The 14357-nt window shown below is 43.1% G+C and overlaps 1 protein-coding gene across 3 annotated transcripts in view; it reads left to right on the top strand.

Annotated features, from left to right (window-relative positions):
• The window catches only part of LTBP4 (latent transforming growth factor beta binding protein 4), a 506304-nt gene that overhangs the window by 312792 nt on the left and 179155 nt on the right, over nucleotides 1-14357 (top strand). For all 3 annotated transcript variants that reach the window (XR_004540381.1, XM_033955323.1, XM_033955322.1), the window contains exons 6-7: nucleotides 4029-4253; nucleotides 12177-12433. Coding sequence is in view for 2 of the 3 variants with exons in the window: in XM_033955323.1 (XP_033811214.1) it covers nucleotides 4029-4253; nucleotides 12177-12433 (482 nt within the window). In the remaining variant the exon portion in view is untranslated. The remainder of the gene's footprint in view (nucleotides 1-4028; nucleotides 4254-12176; nucleotides 12434-14357) is intronic.

Below are 14357 nucleotides of genomic sequence, written 5' to 3'. Positions count from 1 at the left end.
TAACGGGCTTAAAGACTAGTTTCTTTAATAAGACATTAACTATTTTTTCTGAGGCCCTCCAAGTACCTGCAAATCCAAAATGTAGTCCTGCAAAGGGTTTGAGTTTGAGACCATTGTCATAGACTGTAAAGTCCACCTGATATTGACCCAAGTTCCAACTACTGAAGTTGCCATCTAATCAAGCCATTGTGACATCACTGCTGAGGCTGGCTCTTAGGCATTGGTGGAATGAGGCATTATGACATCACAATCTAAGCTCTAGAATATTGCTACTCTTTGGGTTTCTGCCAGGTAACATAGTAACAGAGTAAATGATGGCAGATAAAGACCTGAACGGTCCATCCAGTCTGCCCATTAGTCATTCTCATTAGAAATACATGATTAAGTTAACTTGTCTCTTCTTTGATATTTCTAGGCCATAGACTAAATTCCACCTGATAATGTCCTAGGTTCCAACTGCTGAAGTTGCTGTTCAAGCTCACTCCAATCTATCCAACCATCCTGTTATTTGCAGGATATCTACCGTAAAGTCTGGCCAGTAATGTCCTCATGTTCCAAGTTAGTGGAGCTCCCATTGGTGCCCTCCCAAGCCCATCCTACCCGAATCACCACATATGGGACACAAACTGTATAAGTTTGTCCAATACCGGCCTTAGTTCTTTAATTATCATTTGTTTTCTAATTAGAGATCCTTTGTGTTTGTCCCATAGAAACATAGAAACATAGAAGATGACGGCAGAAAAGGGCTACAGCCCATCAAGTCTGCCCACTCTGCTTACCCACCCCCTGTCTATGCCCTAATGACCCAATTTCCTTATCTTGACCCTCGTAGGGATCCCACATGGGTATCCCATTTATTCTTAAAGTCTGGCACGCTGTCTGCCTCGATCACCTGCACTGGAAGCTTGTTCCAATGATCAACCACTCTCTCTGTGAAGAAATACTTTCTGGTGTCGCCATGAAATTTTCCGCCCCTGAGTTTGAGCGGGTGCCCTCTTGTGGCCGAGGGTCCCTTGAGAAAGAAAATATCATCTTCCACTTCGACACGTCCCGTGAGGTACTTAAATGTTTCGATCATGTCTCCCCTCTCCCTCAAGAGTGTAGAGCTGCAATTTGTTCAGTCTCTCTTCATACGAGAGACCCTTGAGCCCCGAGATCATCCTGGTGGCTGTCCGTTGAACCGATTCAATTCTGCGCACATCTTTACTGTTATGTGGCCTCCAGAATTGCACACAGTACTCCAGATGAGATCTCACCATGGCCCTGTACAATGGCATTATGACTTCAGGCTTTCGGCTGACGAAACTTCTATTGATACAACCCAATATCTGCCTTGCCTTAGATGAAGCCTTCTCCACTTGATTGCCTTGCCTTAGATGAAGCCTTCTCCACTTGATTGGCAGTTTTCATGTCTGCACTGATGATTACTCCTAAATCTCGTTCTGCTGAAGTCCTAGTTAAAGTTTCTCCGTTCAAGAAGTATGTCCTGCATGGATTTCCGCTTCCGAGGTGCATGACCATGCTTTTTTAAATTCCTTCACCATTTTGCTCTCCACCACCTCCCTCAAGAGGGCATTCCAGATATCCACCACCCTCTCTGTGAAAAAGAATTTCCTAACATTACTCCTAAGTCTTCTTCCCTGCAACCTCAAGTTGCCCTCTAGTTTTACCATTTTCCCTTCTCTGGAAAAGATTTGGTTCTATATTAATACCTTTCAAGTATTTAAACGTCTGAATCATTAGATTTTTCAGCTCTGACAGAAATTACATTGACAAAAAAAGAGAATGACTGGATGATGAAATGCATGCATGCTTGCTTGCCAGTTAACACTTGCCAGTTAACACTTTTTTTTTTAGTTAATTTGCACTCAAAAACAAGCACATCCATCGCATTGATTAGCAATTACAATCTACTTTAGTTTCACCATTGTTACAATTACCCATAATTAAAAAACTTCAAATAAATAACTCAAGTTTAATTTTTTGTTGGTTTTGCAAATTTTATTATTTCAATTATATGCCACGAAAAACATTTGCTCCGTTTTTAGTGTGCCAGAGCAAAAAAAAAATTTGAGACACTGTGTTATATGGGAGATACTCCTGATAGTTTCTCCAGATTTACTGAACTGTTAGACAGATCTGTAGAACATCATAACTGTTCGCTGCTACTATTTGGGTTTTTGCCAGATACTTGTGATGTGGCCTCTGCGAAGATGGGATACTGGGCAAGATGGACCATTGGTCTGACCCAGCAAGGCTATTCTTATGTTCGACTTTATCTTCTCCCTCTGAAAGGTGTAAAATACAAGTTGACTCACTGCAAATCATTCAATTATCAAACTACAAAAATTTGGAATTCACTTCCTGTAGGAATCTATATCATTCCTATGCATGCTCTGTTTTGCAAATACTGTATCTGGAAACATGTTTTTTTCAAAAAGGCTTTATTAGAGGCTTAGGGGGTCCTTTTATCAAGCAGCACTAGTGGGGTTAGCGCGTCGGACATTTCATCATGCACTAACCCCCGCGGCCAGCTAAAAAACTAACGCCTGCTCAATGCAGGCGTTAGCAGCTTAGTGCGGCAGGCGGTTTAACGTGCGGTATTACGCGCGTTAAACCCCTATCGCAGCTTGATAAAAGGACCCCTTAGTTTGACCTTGACTCTGCACTTTAGCCCCTATTCTATAAATGGTGCCTTAACTTGGGCATTTAAAACGGCACTAAAAAAAAAAAAAAAAGAAAGCGTCAGAATCACGCCTCCAAAGGCACGATTCACATCAAATGTAGGCCTTGGAAACCCTAGCCTACATTTCTGACGCCTACTTTTGCCGGAGGCATGATTCTCTAAATGGCGCCATCGTGTGATTGACACACGATCAGCAGCCTCTTTTAAAGCAGCTGCCAATGGAGCTGTTTTGTGTTTTTTTTTCTTTTGTTTTTTCACTCCCAAGATATTTTATTAGAGAATATAATTAGAAAAACAGTGGATGCTTAACAATCTTAACAGCATAGTTGAACGAAGTATAGAAAGAGCATAAGAAAGCAAATTGTTACATTAGAGCAGTGGTTCCCATAGACCCCCAGCCACTCAGGTTTTCAAGATATCCCTAATGAATATGCATGAGAGAGATTTGCATATAATGGAAGTGACAGGTATGCAAATCTCTCTCATGCATATTCATTAGGGATATCTTGAAAACCTGACTGGCTGGGTGTCCCCCAGGACAGGTTTGGGAACCACTGCATTAGAGCATCCAGGCCTGTATGTTTATCGCTGTGTACCAAAAATGCTGTTTGTAACCCACTATTGTAGAAGTCTGTTAGGAATTTAGACTGTGTTTGATTTTGCACTGTATGTTTACCTTTGTGTAGTGATAATGACGATTGTAACCCGCCTTGAATTCTGCTTGGTGAGGATTTGGCTTAATATAATACTACCTATATTTTAACATAACATTTAGTGCCCAGTAATTAGCAGCAAGCGCTAAGCTTTAGTAAAATGCCACCAAAGTTAGCTAGCTAGGCTGTTTTGGTCAGAGTCAGCAGATGCCCGGATTTCCAAGGACATGTCCAGGGGTCCAGATGGCTTTTCAAAACCTGGCACTTTGGCCGGGTTTTGAAAAGCTTCCAGCTAGCAGCGACGTCAGGACGGCATCTGCGCATGCGTGGATGCAAGGTGGTGACATCATGCGCATGCGTGCATATGTGTGACGTCATTGTGTCACACTAGCGCATGCGCAGATGTCCTCCCAAAAAGAGAGCAGGTTGAGGAGGATGGGGCTGGGGGCGGAACGGGGCAGGGCCCTGAGTCCAGATTTTCGTTCCTCAAAATCTGGTAACCCTAGTTTTGGTGCATGACATATTGATGTGCCATCCTGACATGCCCCTTGCCCTCAGCATGCTGTGCTGTAGAATGCCAACAGAGTGTTTTTGCCACAAGGAGTGCACTCCAGACATCATCTCATCATTGCTCCTAGTTTACTCACCCCTTTTTAAAATCGGTTTTATCCTGATTGGTTGTTTTGCAGTTCTCTGCCCGATGATTTGCCAGAATGGAGGCGTGTGCATCAAGAAGGATAAGTGTCTTTGTCCTCCTAACTTCACAGGAAAATTCTGCCATATTCCTGTGTCCTCACCACAAGGCAGTACAGCAGTGGTGGCAGCGCTCAGGATAAACAACAGCATGGAACATCAGTCTTTTACTAGGTCTATGTACACGCTGCCCCTCTCCAATCATCACCCGGAGCATGAAGGTAAGAGAATCATCCCTAGAACACGTCACGTAACATTGGTGGTGCATTTCTTTTCCCTTCCCTGCAGAGCTATTTACCGTTATCGTAGTAATTGATTTCCCTCCTTCTCCCTCCACCCCCCCCCCTGTGGCTATGGCCACCCAGTTTGGGCTCAGGCTGTCCAAAATGTCATCTCCTTTAGTGTGGCTGGCAGGGATTCCAAAGCCCCATCTGCTGAAGACCTCCTCCCTGTTGAAAGGTTATATGTTGGTTAGCCGCCGACACTGTCCCAGAGCGGCCAGTGTTCCCAGCTGCAAGTCATGCCCTCCCTCGAGCATGTTCAGTTTTCATGCTTACACGAAACTTAGAATAATAATAATAATAACAACTTTATTTTGTATACCGCCATACCCAGAGAGTTCTAGGCGGTTCACAGTAATTAATTAAGATTACAACGATGAGATCCTTGGAATTAACATTTTAGGAATGTCGTGGTCATTGAAGTTGAAAGGAATATACAAGAATGTACAAGGAATATACAAGGAATGTACAAGAATTAGGAATATACAAGAATGTACAATAGGAGGTAATATTCTATTTTCAGGAATATACCGGTCTTTGAAGTTAAAAGGTTTGGAGGATACGATAAGAGGGAAGGAGGGGGGTTCACGTGTATTGATGGGAGTTGAAGAGGTGTGAGGGTGAGTTAAGGGTGCATGGAGACTGGCAGTAGCGGCTCTTGGACAGTACTGGTGGCAACCCAACATGTAAACTCTGTGGCAGATAAGAGGTCTTCTGCTGACAGGGCTCAGGGATCCCCACCAGCACAGATATGCCGTTTAACTTGGGGGAGGGAAGAGCAGAAATTAAATATGGGTTTGCTTTAGTTGGGGAGGGGTGGAGATAAAATTTTTGGCCCACCTTTTTTGCTCTTGGGCCCACCCTAAATCAGCTGCCTGGCTATGCTACTGTGTCTATATTTCTATCAAGAAAGCGTGGAACAGGCACATGAGATCCCTTAGGGAGAGGAGGAGAGAGTGGATATTGCGGATGGGCAGACTGGATATCATTTGGCCTTTATCTGCCATCATGTTTCTATCTTGTTTGTATGCCCAGACCTAGGCCTAGATTCACTAACCTTACCGCTCCATTGGCGATCCAATCTGATCCGTGGCTGGGCGACCGATTCGCAATGAGTCATAATGCAAATTGACTTGATTGGAGGCACGCCCCACAGCGACTGCACTGCAGAGAAATCCAGATGCATGCGCAGACCATCTTCTTTGCCTGTAGATGGTCTGCGCATGCGCTTGCTCTCCTGACTTCCCTCTCGCTCCCTAAAAGGCTCCTCCAATCAGAGTCTGACATTGCCTGACTTCTCCCGCTCTTGACCAATGACAAACTCAGAAGACGGAGGAGCTGGAGGGAGAGTATGGTGGGGGGTCTCGGTTTTCGTTGTTTGTTATTTTTTTTTTTTTAAAAAAAGCTTTATTGTCGCTAGCCCTGGAACAGAACATGCCATAGTGCAGCCCCGCTTTAAACCCGCGGGTTAAAACCACGGGCTCACACTGCAGGGAAGGGCAGCAGAGAGCAGGACAGTCGGAAAGGATGTGAGCGACCGATCCTCAGCAGTCGCTTCTCTTTTGATCGGCCAGCCCAGTCGGTGTTCCTGAAATTGTTTAGTAAATCGCTGCCTTCCTACTTTTGCATGCCATTCCCCTCATTTGCGGGATCAGATCGAGAGGAAGGTTAGTGAATCGGGTCGGGGTTGCAAACTGGTCGGGACACGATCGATAAGGTTAGTGAATCTAGGCCCTAGTCACTGCAACTATCTATTAAGGGGATCACTCAGCATCCTCTTTTCTCACCCCTTCCCCTGTCACTGTGTGAACATTCTCAGATTTCTTATGTAAAATGGAATCAGTACTAGATTTAGACTTGGTGAGGCCCTAAGCTGAGGATCCTTGTTAATAAGTTACACCTTATCATATATCCTAGAAACAGTATAAGTGCTGACAAAATTAGACATTTGGATCACTTATATTAATATAAATAATAATGAACTTGTTTGCAAAATCTGAAAACCGATAAGCCTGCAAACAGAAAATGTATGCTTAAAATATTATCTAAATTCATTATATATGAAGCCATTCTAAAAGTATCCCTCCCCCCAAAAAATTCTTTACTTTTGTGAGGCCCCTGCAGATTGTTAAGGCCCTAAGCTGTAGCTTATTTAGCTTATAGGTATATCCAGTACTGAATATAATAATCCTGAAGCTCTACATTTCCCTCCCAAGTATGCTGCATTCCACTAGTTTCTATCTCTGACGGAACTCAATGATATCCGTAAATATTTCCTTAACACAATAAGGTGATTTGTCAGGGCATATGCTCTCCTGTATAACATATATTCAATTGGATCAGCAAGGTCTGGCGTTTTAATAACCGAATTCCACATTCTATTTCCCCAATAGATTCCATATCTCACCCTCAGTTGAGTTACACCTGTGATCTCTTCTCTTCCTGCTTCAAATATCACCCCTGGGGACTCTAGAATTATAAATCTGCTTTGTGAAAGGAAAGACTAGTTGGTGTTTTTTAAAAGTTGCAAGCAGGTGTCTCCTGCAGACATGGCCTTAACATTTTTATGCCTTTCAAATGATAATTTGTTTCCTGCTGAACTGCCTCTAATGGTTTCTATGCTTAGTGGGCAGGGTTTGGAGAGCACCTCAGCAGCAAAGCTTTGTCTGGGTTAAGCAGCTACTTTGGGGAATTGTTGAATATTTCATGGAAGATTGGGTGTGTGTGTAATCTGCACAGGACCCTGAGCCCTGGGAGACTCTGCCAGAGGAAGCTGGAGTCTTAAATTGTGGATTTATGGAGCCCATGACATTTATGGACCCTGGTGTGAGCCTCTTATGGATTGATAATTCAGAAGCAGATGCACAGCTGCTTCTAAGAGAACAGAACCGGCCTCTTATGGTTCACATCCAGTGATGATGAAGGAAGGTGAACATTGTTCAATCACCGCTTACACCGCCTCAATTGCTCTGGGATCTCAATGTTGTCCTGGCTCAATTTATGAAGTCTCCATTTGAACCAATTGATAAGGCTCATCTCAAGTACCTTACTTGGAAAGTAGTTTTCCTGATTGCCCTCACGTCTGCTCGAAGAGTCAGTGAGTCAATGAGTTCCAAGCTTTGGTTGTGGATCCACCTTTCACAGTTTTCCACCATGACTGTTGCTGGAACAATGGTCAACTACTTGGCAGCTAGGCTTCAATGCTAAAAAATACAAGATAATGCACCTGGGTAAGAGAAACCCGTGTAGAACTTATGTACTAAATGGTGAGACCTTGGTTAGGACCACGGTGGAACGCGACCTAGGGGTGATCATTAGTGAGGACATGAAGGTTGCCAATCAAGTGGAGAAGGCTTCCTCCAGGGCAAGACAAATGATGGGGTGTATCCGCAGAGGTTTCATCAGCAGAAGACCTGAAGTTATGATGCCGTTGTACAGAGCCATGGTAAGGCCTCACTTGGAGTACTGTGTTCAGTTTTGGAGACCACACTACCGAAAGGACGTGCTGAGGATCGAGTCTTGGGGCTCAAGGATCTCACGTATGAAGAAAGATTAAAAAAATTGCGGCTGTACTCACTTGAGGAAAGAAGAGAACGGGGAGATATGATTGAAACATATAAGTACATCACGGGACGCATCGAGTCAGAAGATGATATCTTCTGGCTCATGGGACCCTCGACCACCAGAGGGCATCCGCTGAAGATCAGAGGAGGGAAGTTTCATGGCGACTCCAGGAAGTACTTCTTCACCGAAAGAGTAGTGGATCATTGGAACAGACTCCCATTCCAGGTGATAAAGGCCAGCAGCGTGACGGATTTTAAGAGAAAATGGGATACTCACGTGGGATCTTTAAGGGAGTAAATTCAGAGGAGGGGATACTTGGAATGGACAGACTTGGTGGGCTATAGCCCTTTTCTGCTGCTTTTTTTTATGTTTCTATGACAAGGTGGTTCTCCGTACTCATCCAAAATTCTTGCCTAAAGTTGTTTCAGAATTTCATATCAATCAATCTATTGTTCTTCCAGTATTTTTTCCAAAGCCTCATTCTCACCCTGGAGAAGTGGCACTCCATACTTTAGACTGTAAGCGTGCCTTGGCTTTCTACTTGCAACACACTCAACCTCACAGAACAGCCCCACAACTTTTCATCTCCTTCGATCCAAATATGTTGGGGCATCCTGTCTCGAAACAAACCATATCCAACTGGATGGCTGCTTGCATCTCATGCTGCTATGCTCAGGCTGGTCTCCCTCTGCAGGGTCGAGTCACGGGCCACAGAGTTCAAGCAATGGCGGCGTCTGTAGCTTTTCTCAGATCAACTCCTATTGAGGAAATCTGCAAGGCTGCCACTTAGTCCTCGGTTCATACATTCACCTTTCATTACTGTCTGGATACTTTCTCCAGAAGGGATGGCCATTTTGGCCAGTCTATTTTACAAAATCTTTTCTTATAACTTGCCAACTCTCCCTCCATCCCATTATGCTTAGTTTGAAGGTCACCCACCTGTTGAGAATATGCTGCCTGCTTGTCCTAGGATAAAGTACAGTTACTTACCGTAACAGTTGTTATCCAGGGACAGCAGGCAGATATTCTCACAACCCACCCTCTTCCCCTGATTGGCTTCTTAGCTAGCTATCTGACCTGAGGTACCTCAAAGGAGACGCGCACCCTCACTCGGGCAGGAAGGCACTCGTGCATGCGCAGTGCAGCACTGATAAGCTCTTACAAAGATCTCCAAGCAAGTCTGCTTGCGAGGCTGTCCGCTGCGGGGCTCCGTCAGTGACGTCACCCACTGTTGAGAATATGTGCCTGCTGTCCCTGGATAACAACTGTTACGGTAAGTAACTGTGCTTTCAGGTGCACAGCAGCATACAGAAGAATAGCAACTTGTTACCTATTATGAGTTAATCAGTGGAGAAAAGACCTCAGCGTCACGTAGGATCAAATATATAAATAGATCCTTCGGACCAAGCAACTTCAAATAACGAATTTAAAGATGCAAACACATCCTCGGCCATAAAAACTCCACTGTTTTTCCAATTTTTTTTTTTTTGTTTTTGTTTAAAATATAGTATAGATAAATAGTATATCAGACTCTTAATCAAAAAACTCAAAACAAAGAAACTTATCTGCTGCAAAGATCTTCTGTAGCTGATGTTTTGGCATAGTCTAGAAATGGCAACGGGTCCAAATCAATTCTTATTTGGACATTCTTTAGAAAATGCCCCTCCATACTACAACTATTTATCACTTGAAAGACGTAAACAGCGCTGTACATTTTGACATTATGTAGAGATGGACAATAGATCTTCATGCAAAAATAGAGATACTTAGGATATAAAAATATAAAAAGTTTATTGTAAAAAGCACCACAGCAACATTAAGTCATATATATGTCTCTCCAGAAGATCTAACACAGCACCATATTTTGGAGGAAAAAAACTCTGCAGGATTTGCAGTAAGATACTATCCAAGCTGTTAAATGGGATAAATATATTCCGGCCACGGGGTGCCAAATCATATTTATAATGCTCTTGTCTAAGCCAAGTTCAAGTCACTGATGTGGGAAAGTGTTAGCCATAACTTTAAATCAAGTCAAATTAGGTTCACTCAAAATAGAAATTATTCCTGATTTTTTCACAAAATGAGCTATACCTTAGACTAGAAAACTATTTAAATAAGAAGTTTTTTAAGTGCTTCTTAAACCTTAAATAGCATAGTCTTGACCTAATTTTAGATGTCACTGAGTTCCAATACATTGCAGTTTGAAATGGTAAATGAGATAAATATCCTTTTAAACCTGACCCTTGTACTGAGGGAAAATTCAGCTTCAGATAGTTAATTACTACATATATCTCTTCTCAAAAAAGGAAGAGTCATAAATTGATTTAAATAGCTGGGAGATAGGCCATGCAATACTCCAATAGACCAGTGTACACAATTTAAAATGACAACTGGCAGCAACTGATAGCCAACACAGCTTTAGCAAAAGTGGAATGGTTTTGTCAGACTGAGCCTTGTGTAATCGCCTGGTTGCAGCATTTTGCAGTCTGCACACATTTCAAGGATTGCCAACGTAAAGATGACTGCAATGGTCTGAATGTATTAATACAATTTTTATTTCACTTATTAAAATTTATTAACCACTTTGTTCCAAGGCTGGATTCATTTTGAATAACACAACCGTCCTCAGCCTGCAACTTCAGAGCTTTTTCGCTTTCCTTCTCTATGCACATTTGCAATGCAACTGTAAAGGGCATCTCCTGGGTCTGCAAACTTTCTAAAGTTCATCATTTCCTGTCTGAGCATACCAGTACCTTTGATCACATCCCCATCACCTCTCACTTAGAGTACTGTAATCCGTTCCTCATGGGTATGTTGCCGAAGGATCTTTCTATTCCAGTCTGTTCAGAATTTGGTGGCAAAATTACCTTCCTCTGATGCCTATAGAATCAGAATTGGCTGTATATCTGATACCTCATAAAATTCAAACCGCTTGTGTTTGTCTACAAATGTTCTTCCTCTGTCACATCTTGTTCTCTTTCATTTTACCTTATACCCCTCTTTCCAAATTTTGCTTAGCAGGCAAGCTGCTGACATCCATACCCTTCTGTACTGTATAAGATTCTGGTGAGACCTGATTTAGAATATTGTGTACAATTCTGGAATCTGCACCTTCAAAAAGATGTAAAAAGGATGGAGTCGGTCCAGAGGAAGGCTACTAAAATGGTGCATGGTCTTCGTCATAAGACGAATGGGGATCTCAATATGTATACTTGGAGGAAAGGGGGAGATATGATAGACATTTAAATACCTACATGACGAAAATGTACATGAGTCAAGTCTCTTTCATTTGAAAGGAAGCTCTGGAATGAGAGGGCATAGGATGAAGTTAAGAGGTGATAGGCTCAGGAGTAATCTAAGGAAATACTTTTTACAGAAAGGGTAGTAATAATAATAATAATAATAATTTTATTTCTTATATATCGCTGTACCATGGAACAGTCTTCTGGAAGAAGTGGTCGAGACAGAGACTGTGTCTAAATTCAAGAAAGCATGGGATAGGCACATGGGATCTCTCAGAGGAAGAGATAATGGTTACAGAGGATGGGCAGACTGGATGGGCCATTTGGCCTTTATCTGCCATCATGTTTCTATGTACTGCTAAATCTCAAATCCGTGCCTTCGGATTGCTGTGCCCAACCCCTGGAGTATCCTCCCTGAATGCACATGATGTGCTCTCCTGAGAGAATCAAATTCAGACTCGCAACAGACCTCTTTGAGGCCACTTTTTAAAACAGTGTTTCTCAAGACAGTCCTGGAGTACCCCCCTTGCCAGTCTCCACAATGAATAGGCATGAGATTGGTTTGCATGCATTGCCTCCACTGTATGCAAATCTTTTCCATGCATATTCATTGTGCATATCCTGAAAACCTGGCAAGGAGGTACTCCAGGACCATTTTGAGAAGCACTGTTTTAAAAACATAAAACCTACTCATACTCATACATGGTCTCCTCTTTTCTATGCCCACAAGCTATTCCTCTGGGGAATTTTATTAGACCTCACTCCTTAAAATATCCACATCACTTTGAACTTAAAAGAACCTCTGTTTTGTTTGTGTTTCTTGTCTGTCTGTCAGTCCCTGTTTCTTAAAACCTATTAAGACAATCTGTTGTGTGTCGGTAAAGCACTGTGTACGCGCCTAGTAGTGCCAAATAAATTACGATTATTAGCTGGATGCTTATTTGCTGAAAAAAAAAGTTGCTTTCCTCTCATAGAACTGCTTCTGCCAAGGTTGTTATTCCATGATCTCTTTATTCCATTCAGCTGCACTCGCTCAGCTCCTGTTAACATTCTGCAGGTGGGGCGTCTGTCGTTAACATCCATGTGCAGCACCCTCCGGAAGCATCCGTGAAGATCCACCAGGTGGAGCGTGTGAGAGGGCTTGATGAACGCTGGCCTGTGTCATCACGGGCTAGGCAGGCAGCATTCAGGAACAACCTTCAACCAGAGAGGCCAGTGCTGTACAATGTAGAAGCTCAGAGTAGTGCCAGGGTCAATGGCTACACGGAATCATCTGGGTTTGGCTACTGCTTCCGACAGCTGAGCAACGGACAGGTAATTTTATTTGTTCATTTGGATTTAGATCCTATCTTTTCAGTGTGGATGGAGAGGTTGATACCAAGACTGTGGAATTTTGTGTAACTGTGGTTGGGTGTAATTAGAGCTTCTGATTTTAGGTTTAACTGAAAACTACTGGTAGAACATTGGAAGTCCCCCCACTTCCTCTAGTACTCTGACCCTTCCCTGGTTTTTCTTATATCCTCCACAAAATATGTACGCCTTTCTGTTCTAGGGACCAGGGGCGTTAACCCAGGATCCCAGGGGATAACTGGGGGCCAACACATTTTCCTCTCCCCGCAGGTTAAAAATAGGACCTTTTGCTAGCGAGGATGGCAAAGCTCTACCAGACAAAGAAATTCACTGCCCCAGCTGCTCCCCACCTCATCATACTACCACTACTTATTTTTATAGTGCTACTAGACATATACAGCGCTGTATACCAAAACTTAGAGAGAAAGTCCCTGGTCAAAAGAGCTTACAATCTAGTCAAGACACACTGGACAAGAAGGTCTTGATCATACACTAGCATACCAAGCAGCCTCTCACGATAAAGAATTCCGAGTGTTATTGCTCACAACCCATTCTTATAAACATTTTAGAATACAGTTGAAGACCTATCTTTTTTCCAAGTATTCGATTAATTAACTCATTTTTTTACTATGTTATTGTTAATAGTCTTTTGTAAACTGCGTTGAACTTGTGGTTACGCAGTCAACAAGCACAATGTAATGATAAGGCAGATATTGGTGCTTAGCTGGTAGGTTGGAGTTTGGAATTGAAAGCAGCTTCAAAGAAGTGGGCTTTGAGACTGGATTTGAAGAGCTTGACCTACTGAGTCAGGCATATGGTGCAGCAAAGTAGAAAGGACAAAGTCTGGAGTGGGCCATAGAGGAGAAGGGTACAGATAAGAGAGACTTACTTGATGAGCAGAGTGCCTCGGGGTGGGGAGGGTGAGATGAGATACTGAGGAACTGCAGAGTGAATATACTTGTAGGCCAATAAAAGGAGTTTGAACTGCATGTGGAAATGGATAGGGAGCCAATGAAGTGACTGAAGAGAGGAGTAATGTAGGCATAGTGACATTGGCAGCATATGAGATGTGCAGCAGAGTTCTGAACAGATTGATGATTTAGCGGAAGGCCAGTGAGAAGCAGGTTGCAGTAGTGTAGGTGAGAGGTAATGAGAGCAAGGATGAGGGTCTAGCAGTACACTCAGAAAGGAAGGGTCTAATTTTAGCTGTATTGTAGAGAGAAAAACGACAGGTTTTGGCAGTCTGTTGGATATGTGAAGAGAAGAAGAGAGATGCAGCAAAGATTATCCTGAGGTTGTGAGCCAAAGAGACAAGGAGGATGAGTTCACAGAAAGAGAACAGGGGAAGAGGAGAGATGGTTTAGGTCAGGGGTGTCCAATGTCGGTCCTCGAGGGCCGCAGTCCAGTCGGGTTTTCTGGATTTCCCCAATGAATATGCATGAGATCTATTTGCATGCACTGCTTTCAATGCATATTCATTGGGGAAATCCTGAAAACCCGACTGGATTGCGGCCCTCGAGGACCGACATTGGACACCCCTGGTTTAGGTGGAAAGATAAGGAGTTCAGTCGTGGTCATGTTTAATTTTAGATTGCGATGAGACAGCCAGGTAGCAATGTCAGACAAGCTGGTTGAAACCCAAGATTGAATGTCTGTCAAGAGATAGATCTGTGAATCATTGGCATAAAGGTGATACTGAAAGCTACGGGAGGAGATAAGAGTACCAAGGGAAGAAGTGTAGATACAAAAAGTGGTCCCAGGAGAGAGCCCTGAGGTACACCGACTGACAGCAGGATGGCAGTGGAGGAGGATCCACCACAACATATGCTAAAGGTGCAATGGAAAAGATAGTAAGAAAACCATGAGATAACAGAGCCCAATTGAAGTG

The sequence above is a fragment of the Geotrypetes seraphini genome, chromosome 8, assembly GCF_902459505.1.
Source record: "Geotrypetes seraphini chromosome 8, aGeoSer1.1, whole genome shotgun sequence".
NCBI lineage: Eukaryota > Metazoa > Chordata > Amphibia > Gymnophiona > Dermophiidae > Geotrypetes > Geotrypetes seraphini.
This window is presented reverse-complemented; position numbering and strand designations above follow the sequence as displayed.